This window comes from Apteryx rowi, unplaced genomic scaffold, assembly GCF_003343035.1.
Source record: "Apteryx rowi isolate R43461 unplaced genomic scaffold, aptRow1 scaffold_261, whole genome shotgun sequence".
NCBI classification, from domain to species: Eukaryota; Metazoa; Chordata; class Aves; order Apterygiformes; family Apterygidae; genus Apteryx; species Apteryx rowi.
The window spans coordinates 156452-179995 of record NW_020448986.1 but is presented as its reverse complement, the minus strand read 5'-3'; the positions used below and the strand labels follow the sequence as shown (position 1 = coordinate 179995).

Sequence of the window (23544 nt, the reverse complement as noted above, 5' to 3'; positions counted from 1 at the left end):
CTTTCTAAATAGATGTTCAAATACTACAGTAGTAATGGCAATATAAGTACTCATATAAAAAGAACTGTAACGTTAAAATGAGGGAAAGAACAGGCTGCTAGTGAATATTGTTTAGCATAATTTAAATGCTTATACTATAATTTCACTGTATTTCTCTAGCTAATTCTGAAGCCTTAGCCTTACAAAAGTTCCCTTTGATTTAGCTCATCCAGTGAGGAAAAGAAAAAGAATTCTGTCCTATTAACACACTTTCTGCAGCAGTGTGCAATTTGATGCTCTTTTTGGTTTTAATTGTTTACTTAAGTACTCGGTCATGACCGTTATTCCAGAATCAGGGGAAACTCAAAATGGAGAAAGCTGTGGAACGCCTCCCAGAGCTTTCAAATACACTGGTGAGCAAAACCACTCCACTCCTCTGGAAAGGGGAGGACTGTGGTTTTCCTAGTTTGATGATGATTACTTTTCTCTAGTATTAGGTCATGCTTTGAAGAGGCAAATCCTTACAGCTCATAATCACACTTCTGAAAAAGCAGGAATGTTGCTTTTGCAATAAATAACTAGTTATGGGTATTTTGAAAAAGTAACTCAGAGGTAGTTCCTAATTCTGCACTAATCTCAGCCCTCACTTCAAATTTCACATTGTCACTGCACAGTACTTCCAGTCTTCTCAGCATGATCCTCAGGAACAAGAAACAGGCACTCAAAGCAAAGAGCAGTTAGAACAAGACTGTTCCCTATTTGTCTTCATCCCTGGTTCTGAAAAGGTTTTGTTGTGTGGAAGATTAAACCATTAGACTCCTCAGGCCCCATCTCTTTATCATTTCACATACATTTTGCAGCTTGGAGAATAATCTCAGTCTATAAAGGAAAATGTGTGGGAGCCCTTTATTAAAACATTCGCAGACTATTATTGCTTTACTGTCTAGCATTTTATATTGCTTTTGAAATATGTTTCAAGATACGGCATATGTTTGAAACTTTCTAAAATAGTATTAGATTGCAAAAATTTATCTTTCTTCAAAATTTTAATAGGGCACTAAAATAAATAATCCAAAACATTAACTATTTTTAGATTGCAGGTTTGTACACTACTTCAATTTACATTTTAAATCACTAAAATAAAAACAAAAGTTCACTATTTAATTGATTTCTTTTCCAGGAAATCAAGTGTAAATTTGTTTTCTCCAGTGCACAGTGGCTTTTGATTTTTGATATCTTAGTAAAAACTCCATTTTCAAAGCGCCTGATTTAAAATTCTAACTAATCATGACATAGAATTAGTCTATTTATGGCTGCAAAAAGCAAGCCTTGTTTTCATTATGCAGTAAGTACTAGCTGTTCACAGATCTGACAGTTTGTTGGAAATGGTCCAAACCTATAGTGCTATTATTCCTCAGTAAAATTTAAACAGCTGTAGTCATGTAATTCAAAACCCTCAAAAGTCTGCTGCAGTGCTTGTACTCCTTCAGTATACCATGAATGCACGATGCAGCCAGTCATATAAAGGATTCTCTTCTGCACAGAATGAAAGAAAGACGTGAAGTGCAAACCTGAATGCAACCCGAAAGGTCCAAATAGATGAGCTTGTGACATCCTTTTCCAGAGCCCAGGTACTGTAAACCTTTGTCTGTGAATTTTCTGCAGTGAGCTAAGCTCAGATACTGTAAATTGGGGAAGCTCCTTTGCAAAAAACAAGATAGAGAACAAATTATTACAAAAGTATGTTACAGAATCAAAAGAAAATAAGAAACCATAGCTGAAATATTTTGAAAATTAATGTAAAGGAATGATGTTGGCTTTTAAATAGGATTCTCTTCTTGCTGAGGTTTGAAAGACTCTTTTTCTGCTGCACTTTTCCCCCTGTTCCATGTATTGCAAATTACTGGGGAATAGTACTATTATATATCCTATTTTATTTAATTAAAAGAATATAATTTTAAAGATATCTCAAATAATTGCAAAAGCACCCTTTTTTAATTAACTGGGATTTTGTCTGCATACTTTGAAAACTAATAGACTTTTCAGTGTGAGCTTGCTGGACCGATTTAGCCATTGATTTTACAAGCAGTGCCTGCTGAATATGAAAAACAGAACTTTATCAAAGGACATTAAAAGCATAAATGTAGAGTTAGACCTTCTCTGGTCATGCAATTATTTAGACAAGTGCTATTAAAATAAACCAAAAAATTGAAAGAGGTACAAAAGTGAAGTATATATATATATATACATATCTCAAATCAACCCATTTTTTCTAAAGTTTAAATCAATTTTTTTGGAAAACATTTCTTTATTTATACTAAATATTAGTTAAATGAAAGAAAACTGTATAAATAGTCATGGCACTCTGTACATCTATGGCACTCTGTAAAAGTTAAGAACCTATACCCTGAATCTATTTAAGTTTCTATCTGCAGCTTTGGTTTATAACATATTGAAAACATTTTACTGAACTAAGTTTCTAACTGGAATAAATAATTACTGCAATGCCACAAGTACCACAAATGAAAGCATACAGAACATCAAACCCTAGAATTAGGACATACTGGTAGACATTTAGTTGGAGGGACACAGTCATGCAGTTTTATAAGTCAGCAAAAGTAGGCATTTTGAAGAAAGACAGGAACACCCGCGGAGGAGTTGACTACTTAAGGAGTGGCATACGTTTTCGGAGCTGACTTTGTACTTTCAATATTGACAGAGGAAGTGTGCTAACTTGGACTTAACAGAAAAAAAAAAGAGATAGGAAGCTGGAAAAAAACACTACCTAGAAAAGGATTACACATACACATGCAAAAAGAAACTTAAGATTATATTTAATGAAAAAAACAAACAAAGAAAGGCAATGTTCATCAAAACCAGATATTAGAATAAAAGGGCATGCATTTTTTTTAATGGGAATGTTTCTTTCATATTCAATACAGAAATATAAGTATGCTTCTTTGCAGAAGCACAAGTCTTCTTGCATTTTAGTGACACATTCCACAGAAGTGAGTGGAGAGAACAAAACTCGGGGAGAGCATGCTTCCAAACAGCTCTCTCAAAACAGGTAGTAAATTAAGAGACTGTTTTTTAAACTCTGGTGGTTTTAAGTCTTTTTAAGCTGTACAAGGTTAAACAACTTAAGAGAAGATATAGGGAAGTCTTTCTTACTGCATTTTGAAGACTGTGATCAAAACCTTCCACTACTCTTGAAAACACATTGATTTTCCTTACATGTCACATGACCTTTTTTTATGATCTGTGAATTTTAATACATAATTTCTTCTGCCCTTCTTAAAGTGACAGCTTCCTTAGAACTGAACCATGAGCATGCAGGTTACTATAAATTCTTGTTTTGTGTTGCACCTAAATTCTGCAAAAATTCTGTCATACTGACTTGTGCAATTAATTTGGCATTCACAGGATCACTGTTTTAAAGCAGTCTGACAAAATCACTTTCTCACAGCTATTCCTGATAGACAATATTCATGTCTACCATATGCATCAGAACTTTTCAGAGGAGAAATTGTACCTGATGAACTGTTTTGTGTAACATATAGGTTGAAATGTTTGTATGGAAGAGCAGAAGGAGAAAATTTAAAATGACCAAAATGCTTTCAGCTCACTCAATCTATATGTCACTTTTTAATTGTTCCAATAATGGACATTTAAAATACAATGGAAAAATTTATGTGCAATACTAAAAAATGCAATACTGCCACCTTTAAGAGTTTTGTACTAGTTACCTTATTTATACTGGACCTGTGGCAAGCTGATGTTTTTTGAGAAGGCATGTAAATGTGCCTGCTATCAAATTTTTCACAGGACAGCAACTTTCTGTACATCCTGCTAATCTCAGAAACAATGAGCTTTGCTCTTTGTCCAAAAATTGTCAATAAAAACAGTGGTATATCATGCTTTTAGATCAAAAGTATCATTTGTGCCTGGGAAAACTTATTATTAATGAGGTGTAAGTTAACTACAAAATAAATTTTGATGTTTTATCAATGAATAATTTTCCATTTCATATTAAACATTTTATCACATTGAAAGCATCATCCACTCTGGAGAACTCTTTCTTGGGTAAGTGTTTCTACACATCAAAAGAAAAACATGGTTCTGACTTTTGGTGTTAACAGGATGCTTACACAACCAAAACAACATAGGCTGGGATTACCTATAGTACAGCTATTCCAAACTTCAAGAGAAACATATTAAAATTAAAGAAGACAAAATACCTGCCAATATGGAGAAAACACAGTTTCTGATGGGAATACTATTGAAGAAGAAATGAATGGTAAGGGCGGAAAAACTAAATGGGCAACTTTGCAAAAGCAACTGTTAGCAAACTGAGGAGATGACATTATAGACAGGTATAAACAAGGCATCAGTATGGTGCAGAGAAAAACGAAAGTCAATATATATTATGCAAACATCAAAGAAAAACAGGGTTCTGGACTTTGTGAGGCTGCTGATAAAAGGAAGACATTAGTTTTCCTCATGGGAAAGAGAAGCAATGTACAGCTATCATCTTCAAAAACTACATGTATCATCGTGATGGCTGCTGGTCTGGATCAGCATGCCTCACTTTTCCTTTACAGCAGCTTTTAATGCAGTAATTCTACCTACCAAGCAGTCTTTGAGTCTCATAGCTGGATATGTCTAAAACAGAAAGGGCAGTTTAAAACCTCTGTAACAATGCAAATTCTTTGCCTTTGGCTGAGTGATCTTCCAAATAACCCTTTGGAAGAGTTTGGAATAATTCTTTCTTTTGCAATTGTCACACAATATACCTACCCACAGTCCTCTCTTGCAAAAATCAATTTTTATGAACATATCTAATTTGCAAACATCTTGCATCATAACGAGTAATTGGACATACCAAAGAAATTTTGGACTAGCATGTTCTTTTAAAAGTTTCTGTAAAACTCTGGGAAATATATATGATAACCCAGCTTATATTTTTAATTATACTAGAAAGAGAAACAGAAAAAGGAATTGCTATCTAAGTCAAATACATGGGCCATTTTTTTAATTTTATGTAACAGACAGAATCCTGCAGATCTTTCAGAAGGAGTATTGCTACAACATATGCCTCAAAGTGTCCTGCAAGAATAAAATAAATATACACTTTCACATTTCTCATTAATTTTACCTTGACAACAGTCGTAGTGTTCCATTAGTAATATCTGTATATGACAGATTTAAATAGAGAAGAGATGGACAACCTTCTGATATGAGTCTCATTGAGTCATCCTGAAAAATAAAAAAAAGATTTCTTGAAGTACATAAAATTGTAATTGTATTAATTTATCTGAAGTTTTTATATACAGTAACAGGAAAAAAAATCTGAATAGATTTCTTTATATCATTATATTAATTGCTATATATCAAAGTGATTTTCTTCTGGAAACCTCTAAGCAGAATACTAAGAGATGCAGGATACTACTTTTATTCACTTCAAGAATGATAATTTTAACATCCCAGTTCAAGGAAACATTATACACTACACAATCCTATGGAGACAGTGGACTTTTCACATGATTAAAGTTTAGATATGCTTAAATATTAATTATAATATTAATTAATATGCTTAAATGCTTAAATATTTTGCTAAAGCAAGATTTGCATTAGCCAATCCTGGTATATATAATCATTTGTGAATTTTCTCTGAAATCTCAGGTACACTTCTCTAACCACTAGTATCATCTACAAAATGCTTCCTATTTAGTTCTGCCCTCCAGATGGAATATCTTTTTTAAGTAGTTCTAAGGCTTTCATGTTTTACTGACCTGCAAAAGTGGTACAATATATATTGTTCTATATATCATTCATTAGAATACATACGGGACCAAATCTGCTACAATAAACATCAATTTAACAGAAATGCAAAAAGTCTGCCCTTATAGCTGAATGTGTATCTTTTGACCTGTTGTGGTCACTTTGTTACTCTTTCAGTTGTCAGGCAAAACGACCATGAAGATAGCTGGAAATTCAATACCAATCATCAACCTTACAGAGGGCAGTTAATCTGTACTTTTGAAATACATTCCTGCAATATATAATTTGCTGTCAATAAAAATAGATGCATTGAGGGAGGGTTACCATAAGAGAGAGAAGAGAAGTGAAAGCACAGGGAGTGGTGAGGAAGTGTTGGGGGAACAGCATGATGGGGGAAGCTTTCAAACCTTCCCTATGAAAGCAGCACAACTGGGGTCCATCTCAAGTTCCTGAACATAAATGCGTACAGCATTCAAAGACAAGGAATCAAAGAGGAGGCATCAGAAGTCTGTGCACAGGTGCAGAACTATGTTTTCATTGGGATTATGGAGATGCAGTGGGGTACCAACCACAACTGGAGGGCTGCAATGAATGGTTATAGACTATTTAGGAATGACAGCCTGGGAAGGTGAGGAGGACAGGTCACACTCTATGAAAAGGCATGGCTAAATGCATGGAGCTTTGCCTTGGAACAGGTGACAAGCCAGTTGAGAGCTTATTGGTAAGGATTAGAGGACAGACCTACGAGGACATTGTGGTAGGCATCTGCTACAGACTGCTAGATCAAGAAAAAGTAAATAAAGCCTTCTTTAGGCAGCTGAAAGAAGCCTTGCAAGTGCCTACCCTTGTACTCAGCCTTTAACCACTCTGATATCTACTGCAAGGACAATATGTGAGTGCCAGCAATGCAGATTTTTGGAGCATGTTGAAGACAATTTCTTGATGCATGTGATTGATGAGCTGACTAGGGGAGATGTTCTGCTGGACTTGTTTCATAAACAAGGAAAAACTTGTCACAGATGTGAAGAATGAGAGTGGCCTTGGTTGTTGCAACCATGAAACTGAGTTGTTTAAAACCTGAGAGAAGAGAGAAAGACAAATAGTAGAAGTAAAAACCTGAACGTGAGGGCAGATTTTGGCTTACACAGGGATCTGCTTGACAGGACTTCAAGAGACACTGCCCTGGAGGGCAAAGGGGCCCAGGAAAGCAGGTTGATCTTCAAGGATGAGACACTCAACGCCTTTTTTGCCTCAGTTTTTACTGTTAAGGTTTGCCTCCAGACCTCCCAGGTCCCTGACCCTACTAGCAGAGTCTGTGAGAGTGAAGTATTACCACAGTAGAAGATCATGTTAGGGAGCACTTGAAGAAATGGAACTAGACAGGACGCATCCAAAGTGCTGAGAGCGCTGGCTCATGTCACTGAGAGGCCTCATGCTTACCATCTTTGAAAGCTCTTGGCAGTCAGGCGAGGTTCCTGATGATTGGAAAAAAGCAAATGTCACACTCATCTTCAAGAAGGGCAAGAAGGAGGATCCAGAGAACTACAGGCCAGTCAGCATCACCTAAATCCCTAGGAAGGTTATGTAGCAAATCCTTGAAGCCATGTCCAAGCACATGAAGGACAAGAACATGGTAGGGAACAGCCAGCATGGATTTACCAAGGGCAAATCATTCCTGACTAATTTAATAGCTTTCTATGATGAAATGACTGGATCTGTGGATATGGAGAGAACAGCAGCTGTTGTGTATCTTGACTTCAGTAAGGCCTTCACCACAGGACACAGTATCATTTATAGCCAAACTGGTGAAATATAGGCTGGGTAAATAGACTGCAAGGTGAGTGAAAATTAGTCTGGACTACCAGGCCAAACGGCTGTGATCAATGGTGCAAAGCCTCACTAGTGGCTGGTGCAACTGGCATTCATCAAAGGTCAATATGGGGGCCAGTACTGTTTAATGTCTTTATTATCAGCCTGGATGATGGGACAGAATACATCCTTGGCAAATTCACAGACAGTATCAAACTGGGGGGAACGGTCTGGGGGGTAAGACTGCTATTCAGATAGACTTACCCTGGAAAAAATGGGCTGACAGGAAACTCGTGAAATTCAACAAAGGCAAATGCAAAATCTGGGGTGGAATACCCCATGCAATAGTACAGGCTAGACACTGACTGGACAGAAAGCATCTATCAAAGACACGGACCTCACAGTCCTGGTGGCTAGAAGTGTGAACATAAGTCAACAGCATGCCCTTGTGAAAAGGAAGGCTAACTGCATACTAGGCTGTATTAGCAAAAAGTGTACCAGCAGGTCAAGGGAAATGATTATTCCCCTCTATTTGGCACTTGTGAGAGTGCATCTGGAGTGCTGTGTCCAGTTTTGGGTTCCCCAGTACAAGAAAGATATGGACATTCTTTGGCAAGTCCAGTGGAGGGCCACCAAAATTGTTAGAAGGCTAAAGCGCACAATGCACAGGGAGAGGCCGAGAGAACTGGGTTTGTTCAGCCTTAAGAAGAGAAGGTTAAAGGGGAGATCCTATTGCTCTCTGCAACCACTTGATGGGAGAGTACAGAAAAGACATAGACAGACTCTTCTTGAAAGTGAAACGCTACAGGACAAGATGCAGCAGTCACAAGTTGCAACACAGTAAATTCCAATTAGATACTAGGAAATTTTTTCACCATGAGGGGGGCCAAAAACTGGAACAATTTGTCTAGGTTGTGCAATCTCCATCCTTAAAGGTACATAAGCTTGGTTGTTTATGACAAGGTCATAAGCAACCTGATCTAGTTGGATCTGCTCTGACTGGGAGGTTGAACTAAATGATCTCCAGGGGTTCCTTTCAATCCAAATGATTCTGACAGCTCAATAAATTATTTATGACAGACTTCATAGAAAAGAAGAAAACTGGATGAAAATAGAAAATCATGATCTTGTGAAAGTAAGAACTGATGGGTTTAATTATGAGAATAAAAACTTAAGAAACTTCAGTTAGCTCTATAAAAGACACACTAAGAGATATACCCTCAATATGTTGTAGAATCTGAATCAGCGTCAGCAAGCCTGAAGTGATTTTTGTAGATCATATTAGTCCATAACTGAGATGGAAAAATACACCTAGCCAAACTTTGACAGTTGTTTGTCTAATCTATCCTTGGCAAATCTATGCTGGACATTTCTATTGTATTATCATCCAGTGGATGCTTACACATTGATTATTTAATAATTTGTTGAAGTGTACTTTCCAATGATAGCGTTAGGAAAAATGATTTACAATTTTGTAGGTGTTCCCTTTCCTTCTCTTTGAAGATATTCAGGACACTTACTTCTCTCCAGTCTCTTTGGATGTCATTTATCCATCAGAGCTTTTGAAGATAACTAATGGTTCAGAACTTTGACCAGTTCCTTCAGTACTGAGGAACTACATCAGGCTCTGCTAAATTTGCATGCATCTGAGTTACCTAAATATACTCTGAACTGTTCTGTTCCCATTTGACCTGCAGTCCTATACTTGACAAAAATTAACTGGCTGAAGTACCTGGGGCAGGATTAACATCACTAAACTTCAGACATTTACAATGTAGATCTTTACCATGGACACACCTGCCGAGCTATAGTCAATGGAAAATAAAAACCATTTTTAGGGAGCGATGCATCTAAACTATTTCACCGCCTACTTAAGCATGAGTTTAATCAGACCTTAGATACATCTCTAAAAATGTTTACACTTAGTCAGGCAAATTTCATCCTAAGTCTTTTTTTTTTTTTAATGAAGACCCAAAGCAAGGAAGATTGAGAACTTTTTTGTCATCTTATTTTTCATGTACCCCCTCAGATTCTTTTCTGGTAGGCTTTTATATCTCTACCTTTTGTATCACAGCTTTTTAAATTTTATTCTTGTATGTTTCTGTTCTTCCTCTATATTCACCCCTACTCATGTATACCGTTTCCATTTTTTTACAATCGCCTTTTCACTATCAGGTATTAGAAATCTCCTAATATGGCCAAAATGTCTCTGATTATGCTTTCTGTCTTTCACCCATTGGAATATTAGCAATATTCAGCATATTCTCTTTCAACAGTTGCCAAATCTTTGTGTTCCTTTGATATATGGTTCCCCCTGACTCCCACTTATACCTTATAATAATAACAGGTGATAGAAGGAGCAGATCTGGGACACTTGCATAATAAGAATATCTGTTTTATCTTTTCACTTAAATCAGACATATCAGATTTTCTTGGTTTACTTAAAAGTGCTGTGCAAGGATCTTGTTGATGCAGAAATTACATTGCATTGAAATCACCAGTATGACTTACTTGACAAAAACTAGGCTTATCCCATTTGACTAGACACAAACATACATAACTGTTTAAGGACCTTGCAAGTACTAGCTACTTGAGAAAATGTTTGCAAGGAACTGTTAATTATATCCACCACATTACCAAGTATTCAACTGTACTTTAAGAACCCTCTTTTAAATTTATAATGTGTCCACTTATAATGTAAAAAAAAAAAGTATTATGAAAACAAAAGTATTACACTTAGGAAATTGAAGAGAAATTTCTCACTAAAAGCTAAAGAAATGCCTACTTCTTTCCTTACAAGTATTGTTAAGCATCTCTTCTCTACTTTGCTACTATTCAGTAGCAAAATCAAACAGAATGGACAATCACGTAACAGTGTTTGAGTTTTTACAATTTGGCAGGCCCTGGCCCTCTTTAATTTATTGTCTTGATGCAGAAACTTACAACCAACAAGATCCTTGAGAAGCATATAGCCTCTAAATACTATCCTGCCATAGAAATCTCATGTAGTAAGTATTATGTTATAAATATTACATGTGAAAAGACTGAAAGATGATCACTTAGTATAAAGAGGATTCTATAGTGGTATTCAACAGAGCTCATATACATAATATATCCTTATCCTTTCCTTGTAGCTGATACAGCAAATAAAAATGCATAAACTATGAAAACAGGGTGAGAACAAGATATTGGCAATAACGCCAACATCAACATAGCAAAGAGATGAAGATGAATGTAAAGCAGTACCAAAACTGAGTATTATAAATTAGAACTTTATGATTCTTCTGCAGTTCTCACCTCTCTAAATCCACCAACATTTGTCATTTTTATGTGAAGTTCATGAGCTGTAGTGAATTCATGGTAATTCTTAAACCCTGTGTGTAATCATTGCTTTGTTTCTGGGCTATGCTTTTGGACATTTAATTTGCTCCAAAGACAACTGAACTACTGAACTACACCAAACTACTTGTTCATATATTTAACACTATAAAACACCTGTACATGGATGTATATATTATGTTATTCTAGTAAGAACCACAATGTCTGGAAAATATTGATTTTATTTTAATTATTAGAAAAATTTACATGCATCAGTGTCATTTCTAAGAAATGATTAATTAAAACAGTTAAACCTTTTTTCATCAGAGAACAGCTATGAAAAAACATCAAAAAGAGTTAAGAGAAGCAAGATAATATTGAAAATGTTTTAGGAAAAAGAATGGATAAAATATAATGGTGATTGTATAATCCTTACACACCTTTCACATAAAGGTTCTCACAAATATCTAGAAACTTAGATACTTTGAGAGGCTAAGTCTAGTTCCATTGAATGAAGGAATAAAGGAACTTGGAGACATCATAGGTTTAAAATGTACTCATCTTGACAACTTTAAACTTAAAATAACAATAAAATTCTTCCCCAAAATGGCAAAGTTTTGAAGCCTGTTATTAAAATTAATTCAGACTGAAAATATCATTTTCCCCAGCACTGTAAAAAACAAATGAGAGCCTCAGTATCTCTAAATCCTATTAAACTCCACAGTAACATTTTAAAATAGAACTAATTAGTTATGAACACAATTTCATTTTATATCAGTATTTGTGTCTCCAAATCACCAAAGAACTTTAGAAAATATTCCTTCTCTGTATAAATTAAATATAGTGGAGAAAGTTTGTTATACTTACATTTAATCCCTGGCATTCAGAGAGATTTAAGTCTTGCAAATTTTTACATTCACCTAAAATTAAAAAAAAAAAAAGTCATATTAAAGATTAAAAGCTCAAATTTTCAGAATATCACAGAAACGTAAGAATTCCTATTGCAGATTCAGTCCATCTAGGCCAATATCCTACCTGAAACTATAACCATATCAGATAACTGAGAAGAAAGCACAAAAAACAAAAGTAGAATACAAAGTTGGAAAAAGTTGTCCAGAGGAAATGTCGCTTCTTACACTTCATGAACTAATGGCTGGCTTATTAATCAAGTTGTTTCTATCTTATGTCACCAAAAGAACCAGAGGTTACCTAATTAAGCAATTTGGAGTTAAGAAATGCCAGATTTAAGTTTTCTATTTAAGCTTATCCGTCCCTCTCACCCATATATTATGATACCAGACTCTAATTACATACATGAACTATTTTTCCCCTTGAAAGTAGAGGTGCAGCAGCCAGACTAATTGTAGGGAAAGCCCTACTTATGTTCTGCAGTTATGAAATTTCACAGAATAATGAAAGATAGATGTCTGACACCTCTTCAGCCACTCCCTGCCAAATTTTTAGCCTATCCTCCAAAGTAAAGATGCAAAAACTCCTCTGTTAAACTCTATAATACTTTCTGCCTTAACCTAATATTCAGAAATAAATGATCTGTTTGAACTGAGACGAAAAAAATTGGCCTGATACAGATAGCTGATATGGAAAATGCAATTTGAAATGTTTATAGAGTTACAATAAATACATAAAAAAATTAAAATAACTATTTTCACATGGTAAATATACAAAAAGGAAAGCCAAATATATGTTTTCAATCGCAATCAACATATATCAACAATAGGTTTATATGTTCTTTTCTATGGAAACTATGACTTTACTGAAATCCTGTTATATTGCTTCATTCAATGCCATTTTGAAGAGTAGGACTCTGCTGAGAGGGACTGGACAACTCCAAGATCCTAATCAATTAAAATCATCATTAAGGCTGCTAAGCCAAAGGAATGACATACTCTACATGCTTCTTGCCCTAATACTAAATCAGGCAGAGTTATCATTTTACATGCGAGTCTGTAAATGCTACTGAAAGGAACTGTTCATTTTGGTATCATAACTGAATATAGCTTACTTTGCAGGCAGAATTTAATACTAGTAATAAATGCAAGCTCATACTCAGAAGATGGAAAGGAAGAGGAAAAAATATTTACATTTTTTTTTTATTATCTTTCCTCCTCTTTTTTCTGCTCCAGATAGATGAGCTATCACATTGGCAGACCTACCAGAACTGTGGAACAGTTCGAAACAACACAGAGGATCCCAGCTATCATGAAAGTTATTAAAATGTGATCAATTTATACTGACTAGCCCAAAGTGCCCAAAAGTAATAAATAAAATTTCATTTTTCATGTAAGGAATAAGGTCATTAATGCAAATGTTCATTCATGCTGTGAATTAACAGAATCTGAATGCAGATAGAGAACTATCACCTACAGGAATGAAATGGAGACACCATTCAAAGGGTTTTCAAAGATAATAGTAACAACTGGCCACGTGGGCTGGAAGGATGCAGCAGCATGCAGACACAGGTCTGTTCCGTTTGTTTGACGAGTTAGAACTGCACGCACATTAAGAGTACATCTTCCCTACAGTCTAGATGTTGTTTAAACTGATATACCAATTTGTTTAAAAACTACAAATTGCCTTCCTTTCAAAAGGATTTTACATAGTATTAGTTGATTTAAGACAACACTTTTCCTCTGGATAGAGACAAGTTTTTTGAGCCCAAAACAATGGTGTTTTAGAGACAGAATATCTGTGCAATGATCTGCACTCAGAATCGAAATTCAGTACCTTCCTAAATGCTAAGGCTGAAAAGGATGGAACATAATGCAGAGATGTTGTCCACAGTCATAGAGAAAAAGTAACTAAGCTTTTAAACCACACAGTGAACAAAGATTTCTGAAAAAATAAGTGTTAGAAGGAGTGATACTGACTAGCAAAACCCAGGAAATATGTGAGAGGAAAAAGCAGGTAATATAAAAAGGAAGGGTTTCTAAGGAAACACAACCTTGTGGCCAAATGGTACTGAAAACAGCAGGGAAAAGGGCAGTGCAGAGCAGCACTACAGTAAATTCAGGAGGGAATACAGGCAAAAACCCCCCCGACTAGCCAAAAGTGCCAAAAAGTAATAAATAAAATTTCATTTTTCATGTAAGGGCTTTCCTGGAAAGGTAAAAGCTCCTAGCTGACTTGTCTATGCTCTCCCTCCTCGGGTGGCCAGCGCGGGCAGTGGCTGGAAGCAGGCCAGGTTCCCTTTGTACCGCCTGTACTCAGATAATCCCATGGGTTTTCACAGACACTAGTCGGGTCTGTCTCAGGGCCATCCAGCCCACTTTGTCTATTTGACACGGGCCATGGGAGACACATGGCAGTAGCAGGGCTACTTATGATAAAATGGGGCCCAACCTGAAAACGAGTGCGCACCTCAGAGTACTCTAAAGCTCACGGTGCAACAGTAGCCCTGGAGGACTTTCCTTCACCTGGCTCTTCACGTGTTCCAGCGGGCCAAGAGCTGGAAAGCCGGCAAATCTCAGCCTCAAGCGCCTCTTTCAAGCTGATCTTCCAAGTCAAACTTAAGTGCAATGAAGATTCAGCACAATGCCCTTCTGCTGAATATACAAGAATCTCCAATTAAAAATCAGTTAGACACCAGTCCTTTTATGATATAATTTGCCATGCTTAATCAAAATGAATGTCAGTGGATCAGAGACAGTAATATCAACAAAAAAGAGATATGGCATTAATATTTCAGAATATTTGTGAAGCTCTGAGCAGTATGATGACTGAGTACTTGATTGAATGCTGTGTATTATGTACAACACTCCAAATGCCTGTTTTATCTTTTCTAAATATTTTCCTTTTCTTCCAGCACAGGGATTTCACATACCCCAGCTGTGCCTCCTCAGATTTGAACAACAGTGCTTAAGACTATCCAAATATTTCGACTGTTCCAGCTGTCACAGAAAATAACAGGGGCCACCTGAATGTCAGGATGCAAGTAGTAACTGTTATAATACTACTACTTCTCTGTAAAGCATCTGACTTTAGGAAGACAAGGAATAGGGGTCTGAGAAACAATGAAAGGGAAAATATCTTAAGGAAAGCCTCTAGCACTGTTAAGCGCAACGCCCCCGGCCTCCCCTGTGATATATACACTTATCTTCATGAGAAATACTTAGATTGCCAGGAAAGAAAATTGATTTTTGTACCATCTAATTGGCCTGATGATTTAAAACACATGCTGCTAGCAAGAAACAGGATTCGTAAACTGAAGAATAATATGTTTTCCAAGTATAAAGTATTGAAAAGTCTGGATTTACAACAGAATGATATATCAAAAATTGAGAGCCAGGCTTTTTTTGGTTTGAATAAGCTTACCACACTCTTACTTCAGCATAACCAAATTAAGAGTTTATCTGAAGAGGTTTTTATTTACACGCCCATTCTAAACTACCTACGTCTTTATGATAATCCCTGGCATTGCAACTGTGAACTGGAAACTCTTGTTACAATGCTACAGATTCCAGCAAACAGGAATTTGGGAAATTATGCCAAGTGTGTGCATCCAATAGAACTGAAAAATCAAAAGTTAAAGCAGATAAAAGCTGACCAGCTTTGTGGTGAAGAGGAAAGGCAGGACCCCCAAAATATAAAAAGGGAGAAGCCTGAAGCTATCAAACCAGATTTTGATTCCTCTTTGTGCCACATGTATGTGTTTCCCGTACCAACTCTGAATTGCAAAAGAAAAGGTTTGTATCAATCTTTATAACTGAATGAGTTATTTTAAAATTCTAGTCCCCTTATTATATTTGTTCATATATTAATTACAGCAAATCAATATAGCACCAGCACTTGCTCGACTTTCCTTAACTAATACTGGTAATCTTTTGTTCTTGTGATTACAAGCAACAAGTAGGAATTCTTCCAGCATTTTACCCCCACTCTACAGGCCCAATTCTGCAAACAAATATTTTTTAGTGTTCTAGTACAAATAATTCAGTGAAAATCAACAGGAATAAAATTAAGCATGTACTTAAGTTACTGTAGCACCAGTACCTCACTTGTCTGATTTTACGGCTATAAATATGCTGTCAATTCCAGCTGTTCCAAAACTGCTGTACTGACAGGGAGAAGAGGCACAGGTTCTCTTCTCTTCTTTCCAGTCTACGAACACAAAGATAGCAGAAAGAATTGACAAAAGGGAGATGTGAAGCACGACTGGAGCTGCCAACTGTGCTTACAATCCTCAAAGAAACCTAATTGTAAAGGAGAGGCATTTCATCCTCACATTTTCTGTACAAGATTTCATCTACTGAGGGAAAAAAGTGTGTGCTTTTGCTCCTAAAGAAACGTGTCCTCTGTGTTCTTCCTCATAGCACATAGTAGACATTTCAAAGTTAAAGTGCCTTCAAGAAACTTTAGTCAGAAACTTGGCTCCATTCCCTTCCCAAATGCATCTCAGGCTCCTACAAGCCACAGTTAAGCCCTAAGGGTAAATCAGCTGGGGCATATATCAATATAAAAGTGCACATTTATTCATGCTTTATATTTCCCATATTTTATCCCATGATGAAACAAAGCAAAGAACAAAACAATCCAGAAGAGAATTGTTCTTTAATATTATTAAAAAAAAAAAAGAAAGCATTACTAGGAGTAGCCCAATTTGGGAGGATTTTTCCCAGCTTTCGCAAAGTATAGCCTGCAATGCCTGATCACTGCAGTCTGTTTTGCCTACTTTTATTTTGCAAAATGTTCGCCAATCTTCTATACTGTTCTTCTATTTGTTTTAATAGTGACTTTAAATTTATACAACAGCTCTTGATGTGTCCTTATTCCCAGATCTTAACACCAGAGACAAACTCAGAAGTCAGTATAAGGAGACAATATCTAAAGAATCACTGATCAGTACTTGATTACATGGTTTATCTGTTACGTATGTCATAAAAAAATACTCCATGCTTTTGCCCTTTTCCTCACAGCTAAACTCTGTTCTTCTTCCTACATCTCACTTTTCTCTCAATTTTTTTTACCATGCAGCTGCTACCTCTTTTTTATTAATTGTTTATGCTTTTGTACTGGCTAAAATTTGTTTGCTACTATTCACTTCCTTTACCTTTCCTTGTAGTATACAATAGGATCTTAATTATTATCACCATCACCTCATGTCTCCAGTAGACAGTGCAACTGAACAAAAACAGGCCTATAATACAATTCATGATAAAAGAAAAGACTGACTTTCCAGACCTTCCTGCTCAGTGGCAGAGTAAAGATGAGCTGAATATCTAAATATACTAAAAAAATTTTGGCAAGATAAACGTTACTTTTCTCATTCATAGAAACCTTCAGTGTAGTCTGCCCTTCATGGGACTTTCACTGGCTTTTACAGCATTTTTAAAAATGGATTACTGTCCTGATTACTAAGGAACAAACAGTAACGTCACAACCCACATGAGTGTACTAGAGGGTACAGGGAGTCCCTCCTTCAGGTCAGCAGCTAACTATACCACTCCAGGACTTCCTGAATGTCATTGTGTAAGTAAGTCCCACATTTTTTAGGATGTATCAGATCCACCGTGCATATGCTAGGCAGCTGGATGCACATATCCCATTGACATCTGGGATTTCTGAACATATGGCAACCTTTGATGAAAGTATTGTACTTATTGTTTTTGAGTATTATTACTGTGCAGTAGATGCACAATTAAACTGGACCTTCCACCAGAAATAGGAGCAGCATACATCCCAAATCCTGGTAAAGCACAAAAATTGCTCAGATCCACCTGGAGAAGGTTTCAGAGTAGGAAAAAAAGGTGTATCACCTGTGAAACCAGTAAAATACCAAGAACAGCTGCAGCCCACTCTTCCTTTACAAAGGAGGGGATGGAGTGACAAGCAGTATAGCAGTACTAGGAATCTCAAAGGAGCAGTGTCTGCACTTTGTCCCTCAGGTCAGCAACTTTCAGTTAATGCTAGAAAACTCATGAAACAGCCATCTTAAAAAATCACGTAACGATATATATGTTCTCCTTCTCAAACAAGAAGAACTTCTTACTCTTATCTCATCAGATCAGTGATGCGCTAAAACTGTCAATACTTTGGGACTAAATTATAGCATGTCCTTGACTCTGTTTCTTTTAAGAAAATAAAAGCAACAAAAGTTTCATGAAAACGTAACTTCTGTTTGCTTTACCACAAAAGAATCTGGGTTCACAAGAGCAGTTCAAAAAACATGCATTCAAGTACTGCAACCTCCCAAAGTCTCTAAATTCAAACATTATTTGCATTCACTTGGTGATAAATATGCCCTGAAACTTGGACATCTGCACAAACATGAAACACTCCGATCAGAGCAGGTTCCTACGAAAGCTCTGCTGAAATTTAGATTTGAGGCAGGAAGTCTCAGAAATATTGCTGTAGTCTCGAGAATGCCTGATGCATTAGACATCTTCAGAATTTAAAATGTACACTCACAGTACCAATTTTGGCACAGAAACTAGGAATAGGAACTACTTACTTTCAGTCAAAGATAGTCAAAGAAGAGATAACATCCGTTCTCTGTATAAAAGCCCAGGATTAGAACACTCATCGAGGAAACAAAACTGGGAGATTCAGTTCCTGCTTCAGTTTTCCTGAGATGACGCACATCACAGTTTGCACTTCTCAAGCACATGCCCTTGCTACTGGACTAGAAGCTATTTCTGCAACAGTTTTACAAGGAGCACTATAAGGATAGATACATATTAGTTGCTTTGGTAATGCCAATTATATAAGTAGGATAGAGAAGCAGATAGATAGATAGATAGAAATGCCACTATGCAACCTGGAAAAACATTAATGATAACTATGAAAATAATATATAGAGTCTTAAATAATATTATAAATACTATACAGTTATAATAACTAGTATTTTTACTGGTAATAAAACTTACAACATTTTACCCATTGGTAACATGAAACAAAGGACATAATATACTATAATTTGATTATCAAAGATGTTCCCATACCAGTGGACACTTATTTATATAGTTACTCTGTTTTTTTCTTTTTAAATGACTAAGCCCACACAAATATGCTTTTTATTTGTATAGTATCTTCATGACCTATGCTATCCCGATGCAGATGAATGGTACAGCTCCATTAAAATAAAAATGTAAAACACGGAAAGAAGTTTTACTATAAGCATTAAAGGAGATAGCAACTTTCACATGAGATGCAAAGATAGTAAAGAACAAAGCAATCAAAGTCAGGAGTCAAAAAAACATGTTGATACCAGTAGTGGGAAAAGTGGGAAAAAATGAAAGAAGACAAGGAGAAAACAATGCTAGACTGACAAAGGGAAAAGAAAGGAAAATATACAAGCTATATAGAGCAAATTAGTAAAATGAATATAAATTTGCTTTCCCATTGTTTCTATTTAGCCTTTTCCCACTATTAGCGTGAACATATTGCCAAATGACTGGGAGAAAATGACCAGTTTACCCTGCCTTTTAGAGACAAATCAGAGAACAGATCTTACAAAAATAAAAATTTTAAAGTGCCCTGTATTTTCCCATGTAATCACTAAGCATTTTCATGATTTTTCTGAGACATCTGCTCTGATTTATCTCTCAAGACACAATAAACTGGTCATTTTTTCTTGGTAGCTCTGTGTGATATGCAACTGTGATATGCAAACAGCAAAAATAATCTAAAGCTGATGCAAAATATGTCTTTTTCATTTTTTAAGATTTAAAGAAAGTTCCAGGTAACATACCTCCAGATATAGTTAAACTCGATTTGTCCAACAACAAAATTAGACAACTACGAGCCAAAGAGTTTGAAGATGTCAGTGAACTGAAGATATTAAACCTAAACAGTAATGGATTAACTTACATTGATCCTGGTAAGAATAATTTTACATATTCATAAAAAAGCTATTTTTGCTTTATTAATTATACATTTTGGCAATGTCTCTATCACATACAAATGTGAGGAAAAAAAGATTTAAAAATTAACAAGTTGGTCTGAATTTTACCCTTTGTAGTACTCAACTCACACAGTCAAGTTTTGTGCTGAAATGTATTAATCACTGATGTCAAGAACAGAGACTAATTTCAGTTTCCATTTTTTAATAGAGTCAACCAAGTGCAAAAAATTGAACTTGGCAGGCTAATCAGTTCCAAAAAGGCTAAAGAGTTGAATGACTTTTTAAATATCTTTGCAAATTCTGATGGAGAGTGTCATATAATATGGTTGCTTTTAAATCATATTGAATAATAAAGTAACAGACAAACTGAAAGGATTTTAACCCTTTGGGGTTAAAAATCATTATATATGATTGCTCTTAAATTACATAGTATTAGAACTCAAGTAGCATTGTATTCGCAATTTGCTTATTGTGTATATCTATTAGGTTTTTTAATTATGAAAGTAGATATAAGGAAAGAGAAATGGAAAGAATGAGGCAAAAATTAGAGCCTTTTCTAATAGCGTTTTAAAGATTTTACATACACACATGCACACAAAAATGCATACATACAACCATATATATAAAAACTAACACACCTGCACACTGTTATAGATTTAATAAATTCTCATACTTCTACTTCTGTATCATGGCAACAGCAATAGAGTTCTACAAGCAAAACAACTGTTCACTGATGCTGTCCAGCTTCACTGTCTTTATATTACACTCATGCATGGTCGTATTTACCAGCAGTACCATTCCCCTATTGTTGACACATTTATAACAATATATCACACTTTGCAGGGTACAACCCATACTTCAAAATTCAGTTTTTGAAAAGTCTTTAGTGTAGCCTTTAGCAAAACACATTTTAATCAATGTATGGATATGTATTTTTTATAGCCATGAAAATGTTTTTCCTGTTGTAGATATGCATACTTTGTCTAAATAATCTTTATGTAGTACCAATAACTGTTTTTCTATCGACAGCTGCTTTCTCAGGGCTCAATAACTTAGAGGAGCTGGATTTATCAAACAACAGCTTGCAAAATTTTGAATATGGTGTACTGGAAGACCTTTATTTTCTGAAAATACTGTGGCTGAGAGAGAATCCTTGGAGATGTGATTACAACATTCATTACCTTTTCTACTGGTTGAAGCATCACTACAATGTTCATTACAACGGCCTAGAATGCAAAATGCCTGAGGAATACAAAGGATGGTCTGTCGGAAAATACGTTCGAAGTTATTATGAGGAGTGCCCAAAAGACAAGCTACCCATTTATCCAGAAAATTTTGATCTGGACAAAGATGATGAGGAATGGGAACGACACAAAGAACAATCAGTTCAAACAGTAAAGAAGCATGGTGTAATTGTCACTGTAATAGGCTAATAAAGGAAATTTTTTTGTTAGTAGATTCAAATATTTGATACTCTGACACAAAAAAATCATTGTTTACATTTTTTGTTAACTATACAGATTGTTTGTAAGAGTACCTGCCTACAAAGATTTCTTTTTGTTATAGTTAATAATTACAGAATGGCATTAGTTATAGAGCATCCCTCAGCAAGTTATTGTTTCCGACAATTTGTTCAGGACATTCTTGTGAAATATTCTAGCAATTATTTGAAACTTTGCAATAGAAATGGACAGAAACAAACACAGAGCTGTGGTGGGGAGGAGCAGTTTTATGTGCAAACACAGCTTACGTGTTGACAGGAACTTGCTGCAGAACTGTGACCGACACATTTTCCTGAATGTATTGCCTGTTCTTTATATTTACCAGTTTCTTGAAATATTCCCAGAAGACATTTCTAAGATTTTTGTATCAGCTTCCTGTTGTTTTATTGTATATGAAAAATCAAACTGAAGACTTACCCTAAATACAGTTCTAGAATAACAGGAATGGTTGTTGTTATACTGATTAGGATACAAACCCAGAATTGGGTTCTACTGGCTTATTTACTGCTGTTTATGCTCAGTCTTGAGTGAATAATGCAGCCTCTGTCTCTTCTGTAATTGAGCTGTCAGAAAACAGGAATAGTCAAGACATAGTAGGTTCCCAAAACCCAGCTGCAAATGCTTGTATTGGCCTTGTCTGGCTTTTGGAGCAGCAGTGCTGGTCTTTCTAGGAAGCATTTGAGGCTGTCACGTCAGTTTGACATAGGTTACATGAGCACATTTCTAGATCAAGTGGAACCCCTGAGGACTGCTGCGGTCTGCGTTCCACATGCTGCCGCCCACCTGAACTGAAGGGAGGTATCCTTCCGAGCGCTCACTAGAAGTGTGGGATTCTCAAAGTCCCCCCATCCATGACTCATCTGTAAAACGCAGATTATAGTACCTCCTTATCTCACTGGAGTCTTACAAGAATACATTCATTAAAGATTGTGATGCGTTCTAATACTATTGCAATAGGCCGTACAAATTCCCTAGCTAAAAAGACAATACCTCTAAAGATATAATACCTTGCTATACAATACAGTGGGTAAATGTTCCTTTACAGAAAAGCTGTTTTTACTGAATTACTGTACTTTACTTTTACATAATACTTCTGGTTTTTAAATCTCTGTGCCAGTTAACATTAAACTAACAGAACTAGTGCCTCTTGAAGGCAGGTATTATAATGCCTTTTTTACAGATGGGAAGGATAAATAAGTCCCCAAGCTAACATGGTGGACAAGTAGGAAATGCTGGATCAAAACTTTGGTATTCCCAGCTCTAGTCCTACTACAACTCCTAGATCAGTAAGAAATATGTAAGTGCAAGACAGAGATTCAGGGGCAAAATCTTAAATATCTGTTGGCTATCGCGGAAGAAGTTCTGAAATGCTCTGGGGAGAAAAATTCTTCCTTTAAAGCTCTGCACAGAATCATGGAGTTCATGAATTCCTCTGGTGCTTCAGCCACAAGCCCAAAAAGTCACATACTTTGTTTTAAAAGTGTAATACAGAGCACTCAGAATAATTTTATGCCAACATGAAAAAAAAATACAACATAAATGAAATATTCATAAAATATTAAGGATAGTAGGAGGGCCACAGAATCCTTAAGCAAAAACATGCTGTAATTCATTGTATCCCTTCATGTCCCCCATCATTAAGATTATGAATCTATTTAATGTTGTTTTACTGATAAGATCAATAATTTATGCATCTCTTTTGCATCATCTTTTCAAAACTTTATAAGAAATACAATAGTATATTATTCATTCCTGTTCCTGGGAATATCTTAGGCATTATCTTAGCTATTAAAGGACAATCCTTAGAAGATGGAATACAGATGAGATTCCCATTTGGACAGTAATATTCACTAGATGGGGCATTTTCTAGAAACCTTTAGAAGTGCCAAAAGAAAAAAAAATCTCTCATAGGTAGTAGCCAGTATTAAGTGAACTTCTCCTCCTCCTCTCAAACTCTGGGGGATTTTTTCAGTACAGAATGAAACCACTGGGAATGACTAAAAAGGACAGATAATGGAACCGCAACAGAACAGCTGTTATTGGCAGTACAGCTAATGGAGAAAAGCTGAGTTGGAAAAAATGAGTTTATAAACCATGTTAGGTTAATTTCTGCAGACAAAGAGTCAGTGTTCAAAAAAAAAAAAAAAAAAAAAAGCTAAAGATAGGCCAAAGTCAGGGTACCAAAGGCAGTCCATGAAAAGTAAAGCAGGAAAGCTGGGTGAGAGGTTTCTGACCTCCGTGGTCAGCAAGAGGTAAGCAGTTGGAAAAGCAGTGGAGTAAGACTGAGGACCACAA

The 23544-nt window shown here is 35.9% G+C and overlaps 2 protein-coding genes across 2 annotated transcripts in view; one reads left to right on the top strand and one right to left on the bottom strand.

Annotated features, from left to right (window-relative positions):
• Positions 1-23544, bottom strand: part of FBXL13 (F-box and leucine rich repeat protein 13) — a 96888-nt gene that overhangs the window by 40707 nt on the left and 32637 nt on the right. Inside the window, exons 9-11 of the mRNA XM_026067693.1 lie at positions 11755-11807; positions 5135-5235; positions 1551-1680 (exon numbers count right to left, since the gene is read on the bottom strand). Coding sequence (XP_025923478.1) covers positions 1551-1680; positions 5135-5235; positions 11755-11807 — 284 coding nt within the window. The remainder of the gene's footprint in view (positions 1-1550; positions 1681-5134; positions 5236-11754; positions 11808-23544) is intronic.
• LRRC17 (leucine rich repeat containing 17) lies at positions 1468-21345 on the top strand. The gene is made up of 4 exons (XM_026067694.1): positions 1468-1610; positions 14716-15590; positions 19568-19723; positions 20777-21345. Exons 2-4 carry the CDS (start codon positions 14834-14836, stop codon positions 21178-21180), a joined length of 1317 nt encoding a protein of 438 aa, XP_025923479.1. The 5' UTR covers positions 1468-1610; positions 14716-14833; the 3' UTR covers positions 21181-21345.